The sequence below is a fragment of the Eulemur rufifrons genome, chromosome 30 (assembly GCF_041146395.1).
Source record: "Eulemur rufifrons isolate Redbay chromosome 30, OSU_ERuf_1, whole genome shotgun sequence".
Lineage (NCBI taxonomy): Eukaryota > Metazoa > Chordata > Mammalia > Primates > Lemuridae > Eulemur > Eulemur rufifrons.
In genome coordinates, this window is record NC_091012.1 from 118,074,625 (window position 1) to 118,102,132 (window position 27,508).

Consider the following 27,508-nt stretch of genomic DNA (forward strand, 5'->3'; position numbering starts at 1 on the left):
AGTATAAAAATTTCAGTGTTTCAAATGATGACTGCAAAGCAGTTGCTTAGGTGAATTTATAAACTGTGAGGCAAAGGGGAAAAACATCTTTCAGGAAAAAAATTGCACTGAATCTTACCATTGGATCTATTTGATAGCTACACATAAAGACAAAAAGCATTTTTTTTTAAAAAGATGAACAATTAAGAACTCCAGTTACAAAAGCTTAACATTTCATATTGATCTGGAACTTATAATTTTTTAAAAATTATTTTAAAATCTTTGCAGCCATTTAGTTCAAGCATATTCTGATAATGCCTCTGGTGTTTCATTGGGATTTTTTTCCTTTTAATGTTTAACAATGCAAGGTCAACTATAGATACTCTGTGGAGGTCTCACTATTAGCTCAGCCTTGCACCACTGATTTTCCTCTGTCTCTTGCTAGATTAGCTGCTAGAAGGCTTTTTTTTTTCTAGAAGAAAGCCCCCAAGCCAGGCCAGGCAATCAGCAGACCTCTCCTCCAACCCACTTCTCTCTGAAAGGCACCTAGGAATAGAATAGTGTAGGAAATCCAAACTGACTCTTGTGCTACCAGAGGACATATCCAGCATCCTCAGAATTAGAAAGAATGTCTGGACCATTAGAATGATAAAGAACCGGAGAGGGATAATGAAAGAAATCCTGCGGCCTCCGTCCATAGAGACCTTTACGGAAAGAATAGCCGTTCTTTTCTCAGTTTAGGCATTCACAGACTTGGCATTTACAGCCAGCGAGAGCTGGACCAAATGCTTTCTGGAGTTCCCTCCTTCGTTTTATGATGCTGGTATTTTAAGAAGAGGGTGCACAGAGCAGCCAGGACTCTAATTTCTGCCTCTTTACCATGTTCCTAGCTAGAGAGGGGTAGGGTTTTCCGATTTCCATAACATCAGACTCTAACCAGGTAGGTCAGGGAGTCCAGCCCATGTCCTTAAATCAGATCTTATTTACTCTGTGAACTAATCTGAACAGGAGAGCTGTATCCTAGGGAAGAAAACAGGACAAGAGGATAGTTGGGCAGAGACTGAGAAAGGCAGGATGGAAGGGGAAGAAGGGAAAGCAGGGGGAAAGAGAAAGAAAGGAACAGAGAAAAGACAAGAGAGAAATTGAAGGTGAGGGACTACTTCAAAACAGCAGCTAAATATCTTGTTTTTTCCATATTAAAAATTCCTGTCTGCCAAAATGAAAAAGCATAATTAGCGGCTAAATACAAATCCATTTCTTATATTGTTTAAATGACATATCTCCAAGGAACAACACAGCATGTCTGGTTAAAGGTTGGGTGATTCAATCCCTCTACTACTCTATATAAAACAAAGAAGCTGGAGTTTCATTACCCTTAAATTGCCTGGCAGTGGGTGAAGCTAACTTTTATTAGAAGCTGTTCTTTCATATTATACAGTGTAGTCAAGGATATATTAGCTTTGACGTTTTCTTACATCTCAATACACTGCAGAGTGAATTTACTGTGAGACTAATTTAGAAGGTAGCTTTTCATAAGAGGAAATAATGGTCAGCATCAGCTGTGCTTCAAATTATTAGCAGGACGAAAATTCAGGAAAAAAATGTACATACACATAAAATGGCTTGATGGTAATAAGAATGTTTTTTATATTTCTATTTCTGATGCTATTCTGTTTCTTAAAACTCCAGTGTCTTAAAACAATATTCAGGAGGAAGATTTTATTGTTGAGGAAATGTTATAGTGTATCCTAAACAGGATTATTTTGTCTTAAAGAAATAAAAAATAACATTAGATCAGGCCGGGCGCGGTGGCTCACGCCTGTAATCCTAGCTCTCTGGGAGGCCGAGGTGGGCAGATCGTTTGAGCTCAGGAGTTCGAGACCAGCCTGAGCAAGAGCGAGACCCCATCTCTACTAAAAATAGAAAGAAATTATATGGACAGCTAAAAATATATATAGAAAAAATTAGCCGGGCATGGTGGTGCATGCCTGTAGTCCCAGCTACTCGGGAGGCTGAGACAGGAGGATCACTTGAGCCCAGGAGTTTGAGGTTGCTGTGAGCTAGGCTGACGCCATGGCACTCACTCTAGCCCGGGCAACAGAGTGAGACTCTGTCTCAAAAAAAAAAAAAAAAAACCATTAGATCAAATGTGTATAAAAGGTATTTGTAGAGGTTCAGCTTTAGGAAAGAAAAAAAACCCTACAGATTAAGCATAAATAAAACCGTGTAAAGATGATTCATTTGACTAATATACAACCAAGTCATTATAAAATGAATTCCCAGTATGTGAAATTAAATTTCACCTATAGGATTCATCACTCATCACAAAAATTTTATTGCACTCTAATATCAGGTGCCATTCTCTCACTTTTGGTTATCTTTTCTAATAAGATCAAGCTGGTTGGCTGACATTTTGAGGCACCAATTAAGCATATAATCAGTAAATGAATTTGGATTCTTTTTAAACCAAAGAAAGAGAAAAACAAGCATACCAGAGTGATAAGCATTGTACTTTAGCTTCAATAACTTAGAATGTAAATATATCACAGAGGGATGTTTCAGCTGCTAACCTAATAAAACCGGGTCAATCAAATACTAAAAGATATTGAGAAGCAGCAACGGGAAGTGTTATAAGAAAAGCACCCAATGGAGACACATACAAGAAACCCCGTCAGTCTACTCATTCAGTTTCTTATCTGTTCTATAGGTTCAGCAGTGGAAAGTTTTTTTTTTTTTCTTTGCATTTATCTTTGTGCCTGAATGAGTTCAATTTCACTTAGATTAGGACAGAAATTTCAGAACAGCAGGTTAATCCGTCCTGTCTTCATGGGCAACTGAGCAAACAGACCAATATCGGTGTAAAATTGTAATTCTTGAAATTAATGTTGTCTTTCCTATTTGCAATGAATTTGACCTCCTTGTTTTCTTTCTTTTTTTCCCCCTTTTTCAGCTTCTGTACAGGGTCCCTGGGAGAGAGCCATCTCGCCAAACAAAGTGCCCTACTATATCAAGTAAGTTGGAAGAATCACATTCTTAAAGGAGCATTTATTGTGACTAATCTGTATATTCACAAATGAATTTATTTTAAAAATGTGACATCAACATGGCCTACAATACCTATTTCTTTCTTTCCTGAGGAATCTTGGATAGTAAACTCATGCTAAAATTACCATCATAAATTTGCTGATGCAATAGGGAACTGCTTTTAAGAAAATTTCATTTTAATACAGCATATATGGTGTGTTTTGTGATGGGGGGCAGACTTTTCTCAGTAGAACATAAAGCTCCAGATAATATTATTGATAGTGGGAGTGGATATGTGCAAGAACAATTTCATTTATCTAGGGCTTTTCCCACATTTCTTCTTCAGACAAAGATGGAAGATTTCTGCAGTTATATGTACATAAACTGTTTTAGGTGAATGAATACTTCATATATCCAAAAAGCAGAAAGCAGCAGTCCTGGGTTTGTGGAGCTGAGTTGTTCATTCCTGATACATAGCACTCAGTATTTCTCACCTAATAATAATAGAATGGTACTGTTTTCTGGGACCATTTGTGCCAGTCCAAGGAATATAGATGTTTTCAAGCACCTTCTGAAAGATGTTGCAAGAAATATAAATTATGATACACTGGGTCAACATGGAAGAGAGAGGATATTGAGTGATTATTATACCTTAACAGTCTCTCATCAATCATGCAGTAGAGTCAAATTTAAATTTAACTTTGAATTAGCTACCTAAACAACAATTCAAATTGATCTGGTTTGTGAAATAGTCTTTAATACCAACTGAATACTTTGAACTTGATTCTGCCATGAGTGTAACTAAAAATATTAAATGTTTTCCCATTTTTTCAGCTTGCCATCTTTTATTGAGTCTGTTTTTATTCTTCCATTGCCCATCAATTCTTCTTAATTCAACTCTAAAGCAATAACAGCAGTCCTAGATCTTCATTACTACAGTTCTAAGAAATTTGATTTCATGCTTCTATTTTGTTAGCTCAGAAGAATGAGGATAAAGGGAGTCTTTTGGCTCTTCAAGAAGAGATACATCCTTTAAGAAATGGTTTACCCTTTGTCTTATTAAATTTTTCCAGATGACATATCTCTTAACTTTAAAAATTCTTCCTTAACATGTTTTGATCGTGCTTTTTAACTTTCTTATTTTTTAATTTAATTTTATTATTTTATTATATTTAATTCATTAACTTAGTCACTCTAAATTACATGTTTTAATTACCTATTTAAATCACATGTTTTATTAAATAATATATTGATCTAGACATGCACTGTTGCTTTACATCCGCTGTATGTTTTATGGAACTATTTTATTCAAAACCTTCACAGTGATTTTCTACATTAGTGTCTTTGTCATCACAAATTTTCATTTCTTTTTTTTTTTTTTTTTTTTGAGACAGAGTCTCACTCTGTTGCCCAGGCTAGAGTGAGTGCCGTGGCGTCAACCTAGCTCACAGCAACCTCAAACTCCTGAGCTCAAGCGATCCTCCTGTCTCAGCCTCCCGAGTAGCTGGGACTACAGGCATGCACCACCATGCCCGGCTAATTTTTTTTCTATATATATTTTTAGCTGTCCATATAATTTCTTTCTATTTTTAGTAGAGATGGGGTCTCGCTCTTGCTCAGGCTGGTCTCGAACTCCTGAGCTCAAACGATCCGCCCACCTCGGCCTCCCAGAGTGCTAGGATTACAGGCGTGAGCCACCACGCCCGGCCACAAATTTTCATTTCTAAGATATTTGAGATCTGCTACTTTCTCAATCCACTTATAAAGCTCACATTTTTATCCAGTTCTTTTATGAGGTGAAATAAAGACTCTTTTTCTCCTTTTGTAGATGAAGTTTTAGGACCACTTAAGAATCCAAGACACCTTTAAGCCATTGTTCTCCAAATTACTACCTGTTTGGGGCTGTTAAGTGTCTCATACAGATTCCTGGAATCCCTAGTCCCATTGTTTTTCTCTAAATATTCATCTTCTTCTCTATGATATTATATCTGCTACAAGAGATGTAACATCATGGATGTTGCTGTGAGAATGGAAATGAATTCAGTCCAAAAAATAAAAATGATACAATTTGCAGAAAAGCTGTACTTCCCACCTTCTCCTCCCATGAATTAATCTCTTGCTTCTCAGTGAAATTAGAGAGCAGCTACATATCCTATTTGTCCAATGCTCCTTCATGTACTTGAAGATCATCATCATGGTAGTATTAGTAAGGGAACAGATCTGTGAATAAAAAAAAACTTGAATTCGAGTCCTGACTCTGTCATTAAATGATTTGTGGCCTTGGGCAAGTCACTTAACCTATCAAAACCTTGATTTATCATTTATGAAATAAACAGTTGGACTAGATGATATCTAAGTTACTTTTTAGCTCTAAGAATCAATGAGTGTGGCTCATTCAATGGTCTTGTCCAAACTCAAAAACCTAAGATCTCAGCTTTCGCTCAAGAATGTTATCTTTATTGTTTAAATTCATTATTTTAATTATTAACATAACATATTTTTTAAAAAATATATAGGAATTTTATTTTTCCACTATTTAATTAGCTTCAGATATGCCCTCTCAATTCACTCCATTTTTCTAGGCACCTCTTTAAAGAGCTCAAAATGTGGTGTATAATTTAGGACTATTATTCTTTCTGGCCCAATGATAACAGATATAGAACAATAAATGGAAAACATTAGTAGAAAGGTGAGTATGGAGACATTAAAAGACTCTGAAGTGATAAATTCCTTAGAATGAGGAATTACATAATTTCTCAAAGATATCTCTGAAGTTTTATGGAGAATAGTTATCTCTATAATTGTAATCTATTTGAAATTAGGGATTATATAATTTCTCAAATATAAATCTAAAATGTTAAACATTGTCTATAATATAGGGAGAACACATGTTCATAAAATATACATTGTCAGTAACCAGATTATTAATGCCATTGTGCTTTATTATTATCCATTACTATTATCTAAAATATTCTACTTAAAGCAAATTAATTTGATGCACAAGAATCAGTGTAGTTCGTGCACTGCCTAATGCCATTCATAACCTGAGATGCTATGTTGGTCCAAAAATAATGATAAAAATAAGCTTACAATGACACTGTTTCAACCAGTCCCCATTTTTCCTCTTTCTTGTCTGGTTTGTATTGACTTCCATTCAAGAGTTTTTACCACACATGCCCAACTGTGAAACCAGGTGTCTTCTCTGGCTATTTTTTTAATGCTTTATACTTTTTCCTTTTCAATGCTGGGATAAAGTGATCATCCAAATAACAAGAGGTTTCTATACCAGTAGCACAGTTCCTAGTTGGTTGTTGAGTTGTGCACTCATCTTTGAGGTTTCAAGTCATTAACAATATCTTTTGCTCTAGATTGCAAATCAAGCAGTGTTTATGCCTGCATCCTGACTCCAGCTTTTCGTACGATGCTAAGAACCTTGATTTTGATACTTCGAACTACATGTTTGTCTAGTTTATTAGTCCAGAGCATACATCATTGTTATGGTTTTCATATTTCCTCTCCCTTGGGACTCTCTTATTCTGCCGGCATCTCTTTCAGGTTATTTGATTACAACTTTCATTGCCACTGAAAAAATAATCACCAACAATGTTCAACCTGTTACAACTGCCTTTTCTACTCTCTGCCATTTTGTAGTTTTTTGGCCTACTGTCAAACTCATGAAAATTTCAGTATAATAGCCTTTAACCAGCTGCTGCATTCTGTTAGGATTTCTTTCACCTTTTTATGTTGCATACTCCCATATGGGTAAACCAAAGAGAGCCAAGAGCTGGGACTCTCTTGCTTTCTTAATGAGTTTGAAAATTATTCTTCTGTGTTCTGGACTGTTAAAAGAATTTAGGAATCCCAAACTTGCATGCAGGATGTTCCAGCATAGATGTCATAATAAGAGCATAAGAAATATCATACTGGGTCAGAACACAGGGCAACTAGCACAGAACTCTGTCCCAGATGAAGATACCGATAGTTGTTTTGTCAATTAACCTAGTAAGTTTCACCTAAAAAATTAGGATCCATCATGATCATTTCTTAATAATACATTGTAAATCACCTGGCAGTGAGTTTATCCAATGGTGTCTTAAATCTTTCCCATTCCCCATCTCAGTCTTGTCTTAAGAATATGTTCTACAAATGTACTGACTTCTACATAAATAAAGGAATGTTTTAATTTCTCTTTAATCTGCATCCTTTAACCTCAAGGAATGACCCCAATTAAATGCTTTGGAATTCAGTAAACATATTTATATTTACCCAGAGTTGACTTTAACCTCACATCCCCCCGCTAATGCTTTTTCATTTTCATCTTCCCAGTCTGAGAAACTCTAATCCTTTTTAGTCTTTCAGTCTGTCCTTGACTGAAAGATAAGCTTTCCCCTTGATCATCTTAGTTGTTTTTCCCTGGATCTTTTCCAGCTCTGTTATATCTTTCTTGGGATGTCGTGACTAGAACAGCCCAAATATTGGTTATGAAATCTGTTAGCATTGTCTCTAGTCTCCATTCACTCATGAAAAAAGTAAATGCTATTTGCTGTCTCCCATTGTTACAGAAATTGGAGAAACCAATTGAGGTCATAACCTGTTCTACATATATTAGTTCTAGCTGAAGGTTGGTTTTCTGCTACTTTTCAGTAATACCAGCTGAAGTGCTTGACCTTATATTTCTGCCAGCTGTCCCTTAGGAGGGATTTGATTTTTAGAGAAGTTGGTCCTTTCCTCCTTCAAAGATGCTGTGGTTGCTAAATATTGGGAGGAATTCACTAATGAAACTCAGTAGTAAACCTGCTGACTCGGTCAGCAATGATGCATTTTATCAAGTTCCCTTTCTATATATCTCTGAAGCACTTCACAGAAGAGTGAAAAATGGGGTTCTGGGGAACCTGCTAACTGTTTAGCTTTTCTTTATGTGCAATGCTCTAGAAGCAACTTCATGTCCAAAGGAGTGTCTATCTTTTCCTGCTGGTTATTTTGGATGTTGTATATACATTACTATATATGTTGCCTGATGACCTTGATCTACCCTTTTCTCCACTCTCAATCCCAAGCATGTTTCCACAGCCATTTATTGCATCTGAATTGCTCACAACTTTCTGGTGGCTCCTGCTTAGCTAAATATGATATAAAACCTCCCTGGATGAAGTTAACAGTTGCTTCAGTCAACATTTCTTATTACTTTTTCTATGTCTGCTGACAAAATTGCTGGTTTGGGTTTTGACTCTCCTGTCTTCTTACAGCCTACTGTTCCTATAGCTCTACTAGAACGAATATTTGACTCTGCATGGAATTGTGGCCATCTGTTTAGACTTACCTTTTGGTATTTCTGTCCTTCTGTATCTTGTTGGTCTACATTATGGTTTGAACTCGTGGATCTTACTCTGTCTTTTAGTACCAGTGTTCCCTAACTCCAATAGCATCTGAATCTTGACATTACTTGCCCCACCCCATACTCTATTGCCTCTATTACTGTTTTCTGGGCAATTTTTCAGATTCCAAATATTTCCTATGTTTATCACATTAACTGCCAGGTGGGCTGTATTTAACTCATGCTAGTTTTGAGCCCAGGGCCTTGTGAAGCATACATAACTCACACATCCCTTTACTTGAGCCATGTGAACTATTTTTCAAATTGCATATAACTCATGCACAGAAAACAATAACTAACAAATTTCCCATTAAATTAGAAAGGATCATTTTGTTTTTTAAGTTTTCATTCTATTTTCATAATAAAACACTGTGGCCCCAGGGGGAAAAAATGTTTTTAGAGTGTGGCAGTCGATGTGTTAAAGCATATCTTGCCCTCCTTGCTCCAGCTCCTATTTGTGCCAGGATTTGCTCTAATTCAAGTTTTGGTTGCCTGATTTGTTCCTTTGAATTATTGATTATTATTTCAGTACCTATATTTATATACAGAGGGAGCAATGGTTAGCTATTTCTTAGCTTTAACAGAAATCAACATGCTAAGAATCTCTGTGTTGGCTGGTTTTCAGCATATACATCTTCTGACAATGAGATGGGCTCTTATTATAAAGAACACTGGATTGTGGTATCTGACTTAGAAAACATTCCCCCATTTCTTATTTCTGATACTTTACTAGTCTAAGAATGATACCAGTCTTCTGATATTCACTTTGAAAATTGGTTGAATTTTTGCACAGTTTTTCATAGGATATGAGCACATTGTGTAGCATATAATTTTCTGCTATTTCTGGTAAGTTCCTTCTCATATATATTTCTCTTAAAAATATACCTTTTGGCAGCTGACAGGACAATATTAAATAGTAGACATTTTAAATAGACCAGGCATCAGAAGACTTGAAATCTAGGTCTACTTTGCTGTCAACTAGCTATCTGACCAATGGTGAATCACTCATCTTCTATAGGCCTCAGTTTCTTTTTCTGTCATTTAAGGAAGCTGAATCACCTGACATCACAAGTCATTTCCAGACCTAACATTCTCTGATTTTATGAATGTTGACTTTGAAATAGAAATTGTTTGTGACAGTTTTCTAGAGAAGTGAAAATGAATCTTCATATTGCCCTTGAGGATTCTTATTGCACCATCAATCTTATCAGGATAGAAAGGACAAATAATATTAAACCTTTTACATAACCATTTAGCACCATTGATGATAGGAAGTGGATGTAACAGAGAATCAGCTGTCTAATTTGAGCTGTCAGTCTTTGAGGATGCTGGTGAATATCTCTGGGTAATTAAATTTTTGAAATCACTGCCAAAAGCCTGGTGCTCTGACTTTTCAAAAGGCTTTAGTACACAAAGATAACCCAGAGGTCAATCTTCTCTGCTGTGCTTTCTTCTCCACAGTTTGATGGTTCCAAAGGTCAAATTAGCTGAGACTCATTAAGCTCTGGAACCACAATGAAGGAATAGTCAGTAATGCATAATTGATGATATAATCATGAAAACAACTCAGGTTAAGATATTAACTGAAAGAGAGTGAAAGGGATGCCATAGTGTTATGCAGAGTACTAAGTCTGGCCTTTGGTTTTGTAGACCTTGTTGGGAGATGTAAATGTTGGTGTTGTCTGTATCTCATAGGTTCATTAAAAAACAAATCTCACATCCTTCTTTGTAGTTTCATAAGCTGGTTAGTATAATCTTGACTGAAATAACAGACCACATTAGGATAAATGTTGTCTCTCTTTTTCTAGCATAGTGCCTCACAGGTAACAGGTGCTCAGTAAAGATTTGAATGAACGAATGAATGAATGAACATAGATCAGTAATTCTATATGCTTTTCAGTCTCCTAACTCCTTTTACCTCCAAAAAATCTTCTAGCATTGGGCGTGGTGGCTCATGCCTCTAATCCCAGCACTTTGGGAGGCTGAGGCAGGAGGATTGCTTGAGGCCAGGAGTTTGAAACCAGCCTGGGCAATAGCAAGACCCCTGTCACTACAAAAAGAAAAAGATACAAAAATTAGCCAGGCATGGTGGTACACACCTGTAGTCTCAGCTACTTGGAAGGCTGAGGTAGGAGCATCACCTGAACCCGAGAGTTTGAGGTTGCAGTGAGCTATGATTATGGCACTGCACTCTAGCCTGGGCAAAAAACAGGGTGAGACTCTGTCTCAAAAAAAAAAAAAATCTTCCAGTGTCTGTGTGTCACTTTAGATTTACAACTCAAATACATCTCTCATATCCTCTGGACATCAACTTTAATGTTAGAAAGCATGCTGAGTCTTTATGATAGAGTTTCTCATATCGTCTACAGTTTTGTGCCTAAGAGACAATCCTTAGCATGCATGTCTGAATGGTGCATACCAAAACCTAAGTTCTAGATTCAATTCTGTCTTTATCTAACAATATGATTAGGGGTATAACTTAGTCCATCTGGGGCTGAGTTTCCTGCTTTACAATGAGAAGGTCAAACTCGATAATGCCTGAGACAACTCTGAACTCTGGCTTTCTTTGTTTCAGTAGAACTGGGTCTTTGTTTTTCCTAAATATCATTCATGAGACTTATTCTGGTTTTCCAGTGGTCAATAGAGCTTTAAATTGATCAACCACTGTGTTTCACTGAGCATTGTGAATAGGAACTACTTTTTGGGCTGGGATCTATTAGCCACTGAGTCTTAAGAGACTGTCATAGATGATAAAATTTTATTTTACAGAAAAATGTAATATTCTATATGTTATATAGAATACTGAAGGGTGGCAACATATATATATGTGGCAGCTAAAATATGTTGTTTACAAGCAAAAAAAAAAACCCACCTCTATTATAATACATATGGTATAGCATAGGTGTCCCCTGCCTCATTTGTGGCACTTTTGGGAATGTGAGAATGAGCATAGAACATATTCAGGTCTGTTTCTTCAAAAGAAAAGGAGTAAATTATTTCTGCTATTCCTTCATTTTCTTTTCCTAACTTTTATAAACATGCACTTTCTCATATAATCATGTGGTAAAAAAATACAGTAGAGGCATTAAAGAAATCTGCATTTGAAACCCAGATTTATCATAGTCTGACTCTGTTATTTGAATAATTTACTTATCCTGACATTCATTCAACTTTATGGCACATAAGTAATCACTCAAGAAAATGTTAATTGGCTTTCCTTCTCTCCTCTGAAACTGGATTGAAGTCTAATTGACCTCTACTAGATACCGAGTGTTGGGCTTTTAGGAAAACACTCATAGAGATATAGCCAGTATGAGCGACATATTTAGAATATTTTCTGGGACCCAAATATGTCCCTGATCAAATTAGTTTATTTTCATTCGTAGAGTTCCCACATAATTTAGGGTATGTGTGAATTCCCAAACATTCCTGAGCCTCTCCTAGGCTTCTCTAATTGCTTTTTATCCTGTCCCCTGGGAAGTAGCATCCTGTTCCTTTCACAAAGGTCAGCAGCAGCAGCCCAGACATTTTAAAATAACTTAATAACCCTGAACTGCCTCTCCCCTTTGGATAATTTCCTTAGAGCTTTAGTCCTTTGAACACTGACCTGGTTGTGGAAAATGTCTCTTTCTCAGCGGGAAAACTCCAAATCCCATTCAGTCATCCTCTCCCTCATTCCAGGGCATAGGGTGGCGGAGTAGGGCATAGGGAGAGGGAAATAAATACCTCTTTGGGGAAGAATGTTAACATGTTATCTCTCTCTCTCTCTCTCTCTCTCTCTCTCTAGTACGGATAGATAGATTCTTCTTTTAAAAATAAACTGTGAATGCATTGTATAAATCCTTGCATGAGATAGAAAAAAAAATCTCTCCTTTTCTCAGCAGACTGGAAAGCTCCTAAGAACAGGTACTAGAAGGGGCTTAGCCCACTGTCAGCATTCAGCAAATGATCATGTCTCCTGTGATATCATTAACTCCTGGGGGTATAAATCTAAGAAGCTTCCATGTTCTTCCTGAAACTTTCAATTGCTTTTTCTGTCTTTCTTTCTCAGTTTATCCACATCCATCTAGGTGCCCAAAGCCATTGCATGTCAGATAGTCAGTGCAAGGTGTAATTTTTAACTTGCTGCTTTATTGTTTTAGAAGAAATTTTTGTTATTGCTGTTTTCTTTCCTTTTGGTTTGGTCACTTTTTCATGGTTTTAAGCTTTCTATAAAGGGTGTATCTCATAGTTAACAGTCCATATAATCTCCTAGACAGGAATAAAAGCAAAGTTTAAGGTGTGCCTGCTATGTGCTAAATGATTGGCTAAGTGTTTCATCTGTATCTTCCCATTTAATCCTCATAACAGCCCCAGTTATTATCCAATAAAGAAGAAAGAGCTGAGACTCAAAGAGGTTGGTGGCTTACCCAAGTCACTCTAATAATAAAGTAAATAATTGATATTTAAAATCATCATCATCATCTCAGCTGTTATTCTTAACTGTTTCAACTTCCTAGTACTGTTGGTTTAAAACTGGCCCTTAGTAAACCAACTGTGGCCAGTACATCACTATGAAGCTGCCATCTTGGGCACTGCCAACACTACCCTATTATTCCTTCTCCACATTGTTGGTGCTTTTTCCTTGCCTTATCTACTCAAACAAGTTCTTTTATCACTATTGTTTTCCAGAGATGTAAGTTACTCTTTGCTGTTTTGAGCAATAAAGAGGAACAAAAAACAAAATAAAACAAAAACCTGGTCAACCCTGATATAAGCACTTTTCCACCTCTATGTAGGTTGAGAAAGCAAAAGATTTTTGAGTCACATTCCACCACTTCTGTCTGGGCTTCCCTAAGATGAAAGTATGGCCAAGACAAGTAATCTAATAGATGCCACAGAATGTGTTTCTCTTCATACTTCCAATTGTAAGTCGTTTTGAAAGGTAGAACATGGTCAACTCAGGTGTACTAGAACAGCTCTACAGGAGCCTTTGGAACACTTATGCATGTCCTTGAATTTGACACCATCCCCTCCTTCCTGAACAAATAAAGTCATCCTTCCATAAACCTCAGGCCTATGGTTCTACCCTTACTAGGCAAAAGCATTTGGCCTGTGGCTATAAGTCATGATTCCCCCAGGCATTGAGCATTGGGACACCCCATGTATTACAGGTAGAACATCTCATCTTACTGCAGAAGGATGGTCTTTATTTTTTATTATTATAATTACATGGCGGCAAAGAATTATTTTGTATAGTTTCTCTTGTAATGACGCAAAATCACCAAACCAGTTTGGGCAATTAATAGGTTTTTGAAGATAAAGAATAACTTATATTTTCTGAAGATTAAAAAGAATCTCTATCTGAATATGTATCTACTCTGTACTAATATATAAATATAAGTGCTTTATCAAATAAAGGCCAGATTAATTATTTTTCCTCACTCTTAATTATATCAGTGCTACAGAAACTTTGCTGCCCCCAAACCGTCAAATAATAAAGAAGAATGAACCCTAGATAGAGCAGGAGGGGCTGAGCAGGCACAGCAAAAATTTGAGGTAGAAATATCTTTATACTTACAATTAAAAAAACATTTGTGAACATTTTACTTATATATTTAAATATATACATAAACACACCTGTGTACATATATGTATGGAGAGAGAGAGAGAGAGGGAAGGGTATTAACAGCAAGTCTGTGACTCATTGCCTGGGGGATGTGAGGGGAATGAATGACCTCAACAGACCACCTTATGAACATGTTAATGATCTCCCAGACCTTGTTAATCTTGTTAATAGTGTTTAACTAGTGGAAAGGTACCTAAAAGTCCCTATATATAAAATATTTTTATTTAGGATATACCTTGTCTGGCTAGATTGCTTATTATAAATAAACCTGGAATTTAGGGATTTATGGGTCATGGCTGGCTGGAGAATGGGAAATATTCACATGAGCATTTTTCAATTTTTGTAATTAACAGATTATGAAATGGAAGCCTTTGGGAGCTGAAATGGCTTCCTTTCAATGTCAATGTTTTTGTGTAAAAGTTTTTAAAACTTACTTGAGTTTTCTTGTTGTTGTTGTTGTTTTTGTTTTTTCTTGATGCAGAGTCTCACTCTGTCATCTGGGCTAGAGTTCAGTGATGTCATCATAGCTTACTGTATCCTCAATTCCTGGGCTCAAGTGATCCTCCTGCCTCAGCCTCAGTTATTCTAGATAACCCCACTGAGATTATAGTTGATTATATTTGGGAGAAATTTTTAGCATCAGTTCATTCATCTTCTGTATTTCAGTTGGTTGAAAGCAGAAAAAAATGCCTGATGCATTGGTTGCCTGGTTGGACTATCCTATAAACTGAAAATCTTTGAAACCCTTTTGCAGCACCAATTGCCAAAACTTTGGAAGGATATCTTAGGAGAATGCCTTCAAATCCTCTTTCTATCAGTACTCACAGGCTGCCTTCTGGATCCAAGGTTGTTCACTGAGTACATATGAGCCTATGTCTTAATATTAGATTTTTTTAAAAGTTGGAATAAGGTAAGTGGTAGAATCTAAGAGAGGTACATTGAGGCAAAGTCATAGTGGCATCCTCTGGGAAAGAAAAGACTTCAAGTTTGGCATTTAGTTATACTCACCAGTTCTTGCCTTTCTCTGTTAAATATTACATGTCATTATCAAGCACATAAAAATCGATTGATTTCATAAATGCCTGATGCTGATAAAAGAGAGCCAATTTTTTTCAAATAGTTTTTTTTGGTGGAACTTTTTGGGATGGGGTAAAAGTGATCTCATATCTTTTTAAAGAGACTTTATCATCAAGGGCCTTAGAGCTGTTTATCTAACTCATATTTCATATACTCTTAGTCACTGAGCCCTTTATTTTTACTGTAAGTACTGTAGAGTAGCAAAAGGCATCCTTATATTGCTCAGCCTCATTCGCCATCAGCAAAATTGCCAATTATATTCCAAGTCTTTGAATGTATTGCTTAGGAAGAAGATGTATAAACTGAAAGAGGGTAGCTCTATGTTGATGTAGAAGTTTGATCTTTCTCTACTGGCTGGTAGATTCAAAGCATACTAATCTTGTTTTCACTTGTGAATTGGAAAAAATTAACATAGAAGGATGGCGAAAGCATGTTCAATCTACAAAGTCATTTTTCCTGAAAAGTTATCTGGCTGCAACTATAACTGTAACTGTAACTCTGGGTATATCAGAGGGCTCAGATGTGGAACATTTCTTTAAAATTAAAACCTAAAAATCCTGATGTCTAATAGAATGTGTAAAAATAGCTACCTCTGAAGGATCTGGGATGAGCAGAGGAATACGGAGTAATATAATCTGACAGTTTGGGCCATACTCTTACAGTAGTTGCTATGGCCTAGAAAATATAGAATTATTTAATAATTCAATAAAACATCAGAAAAAAGGCAACATAAATATAAGATATTTTAAATTAAAAACACTGAATAAGAACAAGAAAGAAAATCCCCCAGCAAATCAATATTGCTTGGGGAAACGTGAATCCCAGACCAGCAACATTTTTATCCAAATAACTTCTAGTTCTATAGTGAACAAACACCTTTATCACGAAGTTTTATAAACAGCAGAGTGAAGAAAACAGTACTTAAGGTTGTTCAATGTACTTCTCAAAGTTGCTATCTTTATTCATTTTCATGCTTGACTATACCAACTTCTGAATTTATTCACAGTATTTTGTCAATTTAGGATTTTTTTTTTGCTTTCCTTTGATTAAATATATGTATTGCAAACCAAAAAACAGAAATATGGTAAAATAATTACAAAGATTATTAAGCAATAATGGTGGCTATAGTGAACAGATTATTACTGTTGTATAGAATAATAATATACCTAAGGAAATCTGTGAGAAATTTAATTTGGGATATAAAACACCAAAGTCAGGCAGGGATGAAATAATAATCCAATAGAAAATTAAATTTAGGCATAAGAGTCCAAAGATGTAAATTGCCATAAAATAATATATATGCCCTTACATAATTTTATTACTCTCCAAACTTCATTTCTCTGTAAAATATGTGGGGACGTTATTGAACAAAACAGCATCTCTACTGTTCATAAACCAATCAGAAAATATATAAACAACTGTTAAGGGTTATACATTAAAAAGATATAATTTATTCCAATTTTTTTTTTAATTTGAAAACTCATTTCATATAAACCCTAATTGGGCAAGTCTCAATTCTTTGACTTGAGTATTATAGTAAATATATTTCTCAATTTCCAAGTTTCATGTATTCTTTTCAAAGAAAGAAAGCAAACTTTTAAATATCTAACTGTCTGGGACTTCCCTGATTGTCTTTTAAGATAATTCAAATATATACAATCATAAATAACAACAGAAAACAACATTTTGGCCGACAATATGTCTCATTTAGTTTTAGTGTTCACAATATAAAGTACACTTGTTGCCAAACCTTATTTTCTATTTTGTTACAAATTAACCAAGTATACCTGGTTTGTAAATTTATTTACAAACAAGAAGGCTATTCAAGTTCAGCCCTCAGTCCTTTCTCCCCGCAACTTCAAAGAGGAAAACCTTTGAAATGCAAACACTGACCTTTCTCAAAGCCCTAGGTAAAGTTTGATTGGAAGTGTTTTGTTTTGGTTTTGTTTTATGCTGGTGCTTTGTAATTGCGAAGTTTCGGACTAGAATAGATTGTGGAGACATGATTTGCTGCTATGTGAAGGCTGCACTTGGAGCATGTGAGTTAAGAGTAAGGAAATAGGAAGATCCAGAGTGGAAGCAGAGACACCAGTTAGGAGTTTGGAAAGCACTGGTTATAGATTACATCTAGATACTGGTAGCAGGGGAGATCACAAGAGGTGGTTGGATTCCAGAGATATGGTTTGGAAACAATGAATAGGCCTTGCTGATGCATTGGCAGTCAGGAGTAAGGGAAAGAGGGTAATCCAGATGTTTCCTGAGCTTCTGGCTGGAACAGGAACCTGAAGAACAATGTTTGGTGGGGAAAATCAAGTTTTAGTGATCCATAGCATTTCATGGTAACCACAGTTAATCATGTATGTTTCAAAATTGTTAAAAGAGGCCAGGTGTGGTGGCTCACGCCTGTAATCCTACACTCTGGGAGGCTGAGGAAGGTGGATCGCTTGAACTCAGGAGTTTGAGACCAGCTTGAGCAAGAGCGAGACCCGTTTCTACTAAAAAATAGAAAGAAATTAGCTGGACAACTAAAAATATATAGAAAAATTTAGCCTGGCATGGTGGTGCATGCCTGTAGTCCCAGCTACTCGGGAGGCTGAGGCAGAAGGATTGCTTGAGCCCAGGAGTCTGAGGTTGCTGTGAGCTAGGCTGACACCACGGCACTCTAGCCCGGGCAACAGAGTAAGACTCTGTCTCAAAAAAATTTGCTAAAAGAATAAATTTTTAATGTTCTCACCACAAAAAAATAAGTTGGTGAAGTGATAGACATGTTAATTAGCTTATTTGAATCTTCCTATGATATATACATGAACTAAAAAAAATCACATTGTATCCCATAAATATACATAATTACTATTTGCCAATTAAAAATAAATAAATAATTTTTGGAAAAAGAAATCTGTTTTAGAAGACTTTGATAGCACTAAGGGGTGGTTTGAAGAGCTTCTGGGCTCCAGTAATACCTGCCTATTGGCCACTCTTTACCCCCAGCAACAATAGGCAAAACATTCAATATAAACAAAAAGTGAGCTTGCCAACTAGATAGCCATTCATTGGACATAGAAATCCTGGAGCTACCTGGGTTTAGACATGCTAAGTTTGAGGCACTTGTTAGGTATCCAGGTATGCAGCTCAACACGTCAATCGGAAGCTCAAGGAAGAGGTTAGGCTAAGAGCTATAACTTGTAGAATCATCAACATATACATGATTCTTAGAGTCATGGAGTGGGATGCCATCACATTTGGATGAGTGAGGAAACCCCAGGAATTCACAATATTGAGCTTGTTTCTGTTTTATCAAAGGCAAATGTATTAATTAATGGACTTATTCAATTAATTAACCAAACTATATTTTTGGGTGGCTACTGTGCCAGCTATTGTAAATTTTGTTATATATATTTTACCACAATAAAAAATGCCCACAAAATAAAGGAATTAAGTCATAAATTTGCCTCTGATTTAAATAAAAGAACTAAAATAATGATCTCCATTTTATTTCAATTTTATATTAAAGATCTAAGACTATAAAAACATACATAAACAAGGTACAGGAGGTAGAGAGTTTTTTTCTTAGGCATATATGAATTTTTCTTATGCTTTTCAAATCTATTTTGTGATTTACTTTCTTGAATTGGCCTTTAGGAGTATAATACCATTGTAGAGATTAATTAGTGTGTATGTGAACTGTTCTCAAATGCTAAAATGAAAGCATAAAACTATAAAATGGCATTATTATTCACTAAAGAGGCATAGTTTACAAGGGTGTCTCTGATCATTGTCAAAACATAAATGGCCAATTTCACTCATAATTAGCCAATTTAGTATGAAGTTATTTTTTACTTGGTATATTTTGTTTAATCTCAGTTATATTTGTAAAAATAGAAGCTGCTATTTCTTGCTACTTTCAAAATTTCTCAAAAATGCTAAAATGTTTTTTAATTCTAATATACTTAAATGTTTGGATTTTCCTTGCCTAAAAAAATCTCAAGTAGTTATCTAAAGATGTGCTCTTGACTGATTGATTCATTCATTCACTCATTCAATAAATATTTATTTGCCAGCATATGTGCACCAGATACTTTGCTAGATGCAGAAGGTATATTTGTTGAGCAATACTCATGATATCTCCAAAGTATAGCCAGAGAGCAGATAATGGAGTTGACACTAAGGATGAATAAATATTAACACAAAAAGAGAGATAAAGTCATGTGTCAAGGCAATTTAACAGGAAGGAACTTGTCAATACAAAGAACTGAAATGACATTGTGACTGGTGCTGGAGGGGGTGAGGAGAAAACTTGAAAAGTCCTTTGGCTGATGCAAATGAATTGATGGGGAGCCCATGAATACAAGTTCTTGAAGGTTCTTCATGAAAGCCAGGTGAGAGATTATGGTACTTGGGCCAAGATGATGGTAGGTTGGAGATGATGAGAAAGACACAGATTTGAGAGATATTTGGGAGGTAAAAATTCTTAGGATTTCAGGTTAGATAATATAGCAAGGAGGGCACAAAGAGAAAGAAGAACATCAAGAGATCACACTTACATTTCTGGGCAATGGACAGTTGGTGATTCTTTATAGCGAGTTAGGGAACACTGAAGAAAGAAAGACCAGATTTAGGGTGGCAATTTGATTGTGGATGTTTGAGTTTGAGATAAAGATGATTTGTGACATCCAAAAAGCATTGTCAAGTAGACAGATAATATGTGTCTCGAGTCCAGAAAAAGGTAGGTAGGTCTGGATTGGTGTTACTAATTTAGATATTATTTGTATATAACTGGTAACTGAAACTGTGGGTGTGAATGAGATTCTAATGCTAAATTTTGGAAGGGCAATTTTTAAAGTCTTTGGTTTTGAAGTGCAGGTGCAATATTTAAACTAAAAAAGACTGATTTTTAAAAACTGAATTAAATTAAAATTTAAAAGCTAAAAAGATACACACCAAAGTTATCATAATGGTTGTACTGTAGGAAAGGGGGCATCAAAGAGGATCTGCATTTCATCTTCAATGTTTTATTTATTTTATTTATTTTATTTAAAAGAAGCTTTGAGCAAAGATAAAATGTTACCTATTACTAATTCTGGGCAGTGGGAGAAACATGTTTGTTATTTTGTACTCTGGAGATTTTTTGTTTCCTAAAACTCTTAATCTAAAGCAAACATTAAAAAATACATCATTATAGACAACTGGATGGTCACTATCCCATTAAATATTAATCAGATGCCTTCTTTGAGTAAAATCTTTAATTTGTAGTTCTTTATACTTGATCACCATAATTGCACCAAACTGTTACTTAGTGTGAAAAGTAGCTATTGTGTAGAGTCTTCTTTAATACTGAAAACCTATAACATTTGTATTAAAACTGCATTTTTTCACTTTTCCCCGTGCTTTTTGGTTTGTATAATTTCTTTTACCCTATCTTCAAGTTCATTGATTCTTTCCTTGTCTATGTCAAATCTATAGATGAGCCCATTTAAGGAATTTTTCATTTTTTTGTTATTGTGTTTTTGATTTCTAGCATTTCCACTTGATTCACTCTTACAGTTTCTAGCTCTGTGCTGAAATTACCTATCTGATCTTGCTGGAGGGAGTAAGAAGAAAACTTGAAAAGTCCTCTGGCTTTTTCATTAGAGCCTTTAACATATTAATTACGATTATTTTTAATTGCCTGTCTGGTATTTCAAACAACTGTAGCATATCTGAGTCTGTTTCTGATGATTGTTTTGTCTTTTAGACTCATTTTTCTTGCTTTTAGGCATGCTTTGTATTTTGGGGGTAAAATTCAGGTGTCTTGTATAGAGTAGTAGATATTGAGGTACATAGGCCTTTAGTGTTCTAATTTATCTTTGGCTGGGAGTTGGACTGTGTTTGATGTTGGTTGTTGCTATGGTTATCATCATTGAAGTTTGTTGTTGCTATGACCACCAGAGACTTCAAATACCTCTGGTAACTTTATTACTGAAGGCTTGTTAGTGTGGTGATGGGGTTTGTGGCAGAGGCATTTTCTGATGTTCTAATTAATACACAGTTGGCCGGGGTCTTGGGGATGTGGCCTTCTCAATTGTTTCTTCCCCTTCCTCCAGAGGTATAGCATCCTTAACCTCCATTCCTTTGCCAGAGCTGCAGTGAGTATCCCCCAGTGTGCTCACTCTGTGACCTTAAGGCCGTTTCCCCTGCAGACTAAGGCTTTTTCTTAAAACCTAGGTGAGACCTGGGTCTGGGTATGGTTCCCTTCCCCCAGTTGCAATGGTGTTTCACCAGTGCCCTCAAGTGATGTCCTTCCCTCTGAAGATTAAGCCTTTCATTCTTTAAGGGAGAAGGATGTGGCAGATTCACAGTAGCTGGCTGCTGTGACCCTTCACCAGTCATTACCACAGAGGGTAGAGGGGGAGCTTTCTCCAGCTTGTCCCCATCCCCATCGTGAGAGCCTGATGCAGTTCCTGGAGGAAAAAGCCTCCAAAAGTGTGGGACTCTGCCTATGACTGTGACCCCCAGGAGCTTCACACCTTCTGGCTGGTTCTCACACATCCTTCAAGAATTTAATCTCCCTACCAGTTTATATGGCATCTGCCCCAGGGATACAAATGCTCAGGCCCTGTTTTTCTCCACAGATTTCAGGGTAGCTATTGTCCTATGATTGGTTGTCTCTGATTGATTGATGAAAAGTTGTTCATTTGTCCAATTTTTTTCTTGCTGTAAGTAAGGGAGCTACCTTTTTGTAGCTCTTGCAGCTCTCTACATCTCCAAGTTGAAACTGGAAGTTTGAGCAATACTTTCTAGAAATAAATATTTGTAAGTGTTCCCCCCATAACAAAAGTAATAAATGTTCACTGTAGAAAACATAGAAAAAGATTTTTAAAAATTTAAACCACCCATAACTACCCAGACAACTTCTATGAATATGCTGATAATATCTTCTTCCAGTTTTTTAAATCTCCTAACAAAATATAGAAGATATTTTTCATATAGCTTTGTATCCTACCTTTTGTTGAGCAATGCAAGTTTAAACTTAAATACAAAGGTACCCTAACTTCCTACTTTATCCTTTTGAAAGCAGATGTCAGCTGTCTTCCCAAGTGAAATACTCTTGGCTTAATATCAGGTAGACAAACAAGGCCACCACAAATTCAGCTTTCACCTCAATAACACAGGTAATTTGATAGTTCTACAGACCCTAAAATATTGCTTGACTCAAGACCCAAAATATAATAGCATTTTTTAAGTGTTGCTCTAGAGACTATATAGAGTGTTGGTGTCATCCCCCTTCATTATATCTTTCCAAAGCCCACAGGTTTGGAACTTCTGTGGGAAGATTTGTCTAATATTGAAAAATGTTTTTGTTCCTTCCACATCCAGTAAAAACACCACCAGTTTTTTGTTGGCTGCACGAATGACATAAAATGATTTCACTGACAAGGGGATGACCCAGAATGGGATTTTAGGGCATTGAAAATAAAATCACCCGAGGCAATCTTTGCAGTAAACCATGTGGAAACAAATTTAAATATGGGATATACCCCCCCCAATCCATCTGTAGATTTTGCATCAGAATTCATCCAGGTGAAAAAAAAAATCTTTATTTCAAGGTAGATTTTGCCTCAAAATTTGTGCAGGTGAAAAAAAGAAACCCTTTATTTTAAGATAACTCACTTTTTTGCCACAGGCAAGTATAGAACTTATTTTTGTTTCCTCTTGTCTATTTCTAGTTGTTTTAAATGTTCTCTATTTCCTGTGTGGATACACAAACCCAAATACATCCAGTATCAAGATATTTACCATATGCAGCACTTTTTCCTCAGATAGTTATTTTCTAAATATGTAAACAGCTTACCTGCATCACTCTTCCACCCTATTTTTAAAACTAACAACTAGTTGGTTTCTCTTCAGTTCTTATTCAGTTAGGAATATCTGACCCTTGGTTTTAACTTCTGTTTTGCTCTTCACAGTTTATACGTATACTACGAGGGAGATGCTCTTTTTATTACTTCTAAGTTTTAAAGGAGAGAGTTTTTAATTCCTTTTAAGTCAAAATACAACTGTTGTATTCTAAAGCTTCCTTTAAAAAAAAAAACAAATCTTCATCCGTAGTAATTAATTTTGACAGTGTAGGCTCAGTAGCAATTCACAAACCTGTACTTTGTGCATCAGCATTCCTTATTATTCTAATTAAAGTGGAACATTGTGCCCTCGCTAATCATTAATGGGTTTTCATTTTGTAAATGACATTTGCAGAAGTTAAAACTGCGAGTTCATGTGAAGTCCACAGGCAACAGTGTTGAAATTAGCATCACCATAGCAACAGTCTTCCATCATTAGCATTCAGGGCAACAGGAGGTGTTTTGTTGTGTTTTGTTTTCCATAAAAAGAAAAAACTCTTCAAAGGCAAAGCATACAAAAACTCTCGGAAAGTATTTATGTTTCTTATGTGTATGTGTACTTTACTAGATCTCTAAGTCTATATAGAATTTTAAAAATTGCAATGTGGATCATCTCCTTTCCAGATTTGTGTTTTGCCTGGTATACTAGCTAAATTTCATGATCTTTCTCCAGCTGTACACGTCTGACCTGCTGAGCAGCATTTACTCATTGCCAACCCGCTGCTCACCAATATGGTTTCCTATGTAGGCCGAGAGAGTCTGTATTCATGAAAATATTTGGTTCAATGTAAAAGTGTTACATGCATTCATGAGTTTTTCATTTAATTCATGGGAAATAGATTTATGCTGTTAGATCCTCTAGTGAACTCATTTAGGAAAAAATAGAACCATGTTGTGGATATAGGTCAATGATTATTCTCATTCATCGTTAGACGGTATTAAAAAGTGAGTCAAATAGAGACCAATATTATCTTAGCTGAGTCTCAAGCAATGGTTTCGCCACTATTACTGTGTGTGTTTGTTATTTGAATTTTAATATTCTGGGAAACTTTAACAGTGGCATATCTAGCATTTATGTTTTTCTCAGTACTAAAATGCATAAAAAGAGTACCATATTGACCTACCAGCTGCTTCTAAATCACATGAAAAGTGGGTAATTGTGAAATTCAAATGAAGTTTCATTTTCATTTATTACACAAAAATGTCATAGCTCAAACTTAGAAGTGTTGTCCCCAAGCTTGGGTAGAGACAGGTATGCATGTACTTTTTACTTTTCAAAATGAATCATAGCTGCCTTCCCCATTACATGTAAGGACTAGAAGTTGTACATTCCACTCAGGTGTCTAAAAAAGGCAAGCCTGTGCTAGCCCACACTAACGAAGTGAAATGGAGCAAAGGATATAGATTTCAATTAGGGATGCATCTATTCTATCATCAGTTCTTTCACATACTGGATGAGTCTGTAGATCACTTGAGCCATTCAGCCAATAGGCTGTGACCCAGTGTTTCTGTGGTATTGAAAGGCAGCAACCTCCAGAAGCCACATATCTCAGTGTGTGCTCCAGGATAATAAGACCATAGAACTCATATGTATGCACACATGCATACGTATCTTCCACTTCTCCAAGGTTACACCCAGTCCATGCCTAATCCATGGCTGGTCATCAAATGGTAACCAGAAAAGAACTTTTATTTTAGGTTTTCCATCTGTCATGACCCTGTTTAGAGGCAGTACAAGCCAGTCAGATGTCTGGATTTATAATATGCATAATATAAGGGTAACTCAAACCCATTAGGCAGGCATCCATGGCTGACTGTCATGGAAACTGCTTCTGACCTTGTGGTACCAGCACCTACTATCTTTCTCTTTTTCTTATATAATGGAAAGATTTCAAAGTTAGCTTTTCATTCTGATAGATCTTGAAAGCCAAAGACTAAATAGAATCCCTATGGAAATGACCCCCCAAACATTATGTCTTTCTTCTCAATATTCTGATGTTTTCTCTTATAAAAATCCATATAAGTTTGAAGATTTATACTGCAGACATCTAAAGAAATCACACAAACAGAAGCTTCCTCACATTCACTACTAGTCACTTGCTCTGTCACTCTGGGAATGGTGGTCTTCAGATTGCATCTCTACCTCTTGTTCTATTTCAAACCCTCTCTTCTTTTTTAGGCCTGCAGGGCATCAGACAAGGTTTAGTTTACCACTGTATGAGGAACTTGGGTATAAACTGACACAAGTAGTCCACTAACCAAACAAACAAACAAACAAACAAACAAAACCAAGTAGTTCACTTGCAGATGTAGTGTATAATCGTAGACTTTGATTTTCAGGGGTTTTTCTTCAGTTTTCTATCAATCAGTTTCCCTGGCTGAGACATCAGTGTTTGTAAGTGACCATGCTTTCTATATACACAATTGTATCGGCAGCAGGAAAGTTAAGCACAGACTTTAGAAAAGATTAATTTTCTTAAGAGTGGATCACTCTGTAAATGCCAAAGCATGTGTTGTGATGTAAAAATTCAAATGGTAGCTAATGGTTTAGAAAGAGCCTATTTGACCTCTAGTGCTGTAAGGTTTGATACAATTTAGAGCAGTGCCAATCCATGTGTAGAGCATGAAACCTTAGGGATAATGAAAAGCCTGAGAATCTAGTGCCAGTAAGAAAGTTCTACTAGTAAGATGAGATGTGAAAGCATTTATGACTTGGCACCAGGAATATTATGAGTGAAATTTGTATGAGCAATGATTGTAGTTGTGAGCCTTGTTATTTGTTTCCACTTGTCCAACCGTAATTCTTTCACTTAGCTCAGAGTAGTGCCTTGTAACATTAAAACCCACTCGTCTGCCTTTAGATAGGATTTTAAAAGATGCCTATAAAACAGTTCTGTGCTAAAAATCCGAGTCTCTTGACCCACTGTAAAGGGAGCAGTAAACAGTGTTTTCTCAGGAGAATCTTTCAATATACTGCACGTCTCCATAAAAATCTTTGTGACAAAATTGTCTTCACTGAAGTCATCATCCATTGGATTAAAAATAGGTTACGATTATTAGCTTTTTGAGAATGGAAAAAGTTAGGCTTTCTCAATGATACTTTCAGTAGTTTTTCACAACCATGAGCCCTCTAGCTATCGGTCTTATTTTTAGATATCATACTTATGGATAGTTGTAGCATTTATCTAGTATGGTTTAAAAGACTATTCAATTGTAGGGCAATCATTCAGTTTATTCCCATGGCAGAGCTAAACTGAAACCATTCCAGATCAACAAGAATCTATTCTCTTCTGATTCAGGAAGGATGTTTCCCATCTTTCATGGATAATCCGTGAAGGTTTTCTTAATAACATCTAATTGTATATTCTTGGTCTATCCTCAGGGATATATTGAAAAGTTACCAAACTTTTTAATGTCTCCCATTATAAAAGGTCACTTTTTGGATTGTTTCTCTCATACCGAGAGTACATGCTTCTCTATGCTTAGCACTTTGGCTTTTGCTTTCAAGCTTTAGGTAATGCAAATGAATCTATTACATCATGAAAGTTAAATTTCTCGTGTAAGTTGATTCTCAACATTCATAATTGAGAGCTTACTGTTCTTTGGCTGGTATATAGGTCTCAGTTCATTTTAGCACTCTCCCCCCACCAATAGAGCAGCCAAAAAGTTGGAATTAGTTGCATATATCATCAATATACAATACCAATTCACACACCCTGAAAGTATATTGAAAGCAAACCTGCGACGTCTCTTACAAGCACAAACTACTAAATTTCAAGTATGCACCACTGAAACACACATGAATATTGGATACTTTAAGAGAATCCCTAGATCAACATGGTTTAATCAATGCTACCTAACTTAGCACAGGAATTTTGCATCTGAGTTCTATTTAAGGAAATAGATTCAGAATGCCATAAACCAGATACTTCTTGCCTTTCTTCAGTGGTCACTTTCTGCCATTATCATTCAAGGGATCAGGTCTGTTCCTCCAAAGACTGTTACCCTAAGATTGAAATATTGCCCTTTTATCTCTAACAGCACACCTCTATAATGTGTCACCAGTGTAGTATCTATATTCAGCTAATTAGACTGCACAAACAGGTTTACTCAAGTGTGAAGAGATAAAATTGTGAAATGTAAGAGGAAGAAGGAAATCTTAGAGATAATCCAACCCAAACTCTTCATCTTACATAAAAGAAAATAGCAGTTCAAAAGGGGAAACTAATTTTGGTAAGGTGGCTAAACTTGTCGCGCCGCAGTTGCCAGCAAGTACGACACGACCAGTTGGAGTTCTTCCAACAGTAGTTTAATGAGGCACCTACAACAGTTACATGGCGAGAGACCTCGAACAGGAAATGCAAGCTGCTTTTATAGCCCCGGATAGGTGTGTCCCACAAGCGTGTCCCACAGGGATAGGTGGAGGGCCTGACTATGCATGTCCTGGGCGGATACACTAGGAGGCCTAGACCGCTCCCCACAGCTCCCCCTTTTGTTTTTGACTTATGGTGAACGGAAGCCCCAGTCCGGATCTAGGGTCACAGTTCACCAAGGGGCGTATGGTCACCACTC

At 36.2% G+C, this 27,508-nt stretch overlaps 1 protein-coding gene across 4 annotated transcripts in view; it reads left to right on the forward strand.

Moving 5' to 3' along the window:
• The window catches only part of DMD (dystrophin), a 1,602,346-nt gene that overhangs the window by 1,398,348 nt on the left and 176,490 nt on the right, over positions 1–27,508 (forward strand). For all 4 annotated transcript variants that reach the window (XM_069463910.1, XM_069463912.1, XM_069463911.1 and 1 more), the window contains one exon: positions 2,930–2,990. In XM_069463910.1, the coding sequence (XP_069320011.1) occupies positions 2,930–2,990 (61 nt within the window). The remainder of the gene's footprint in view (positions 1–2,929; positions 2,991–27,508) is intronic.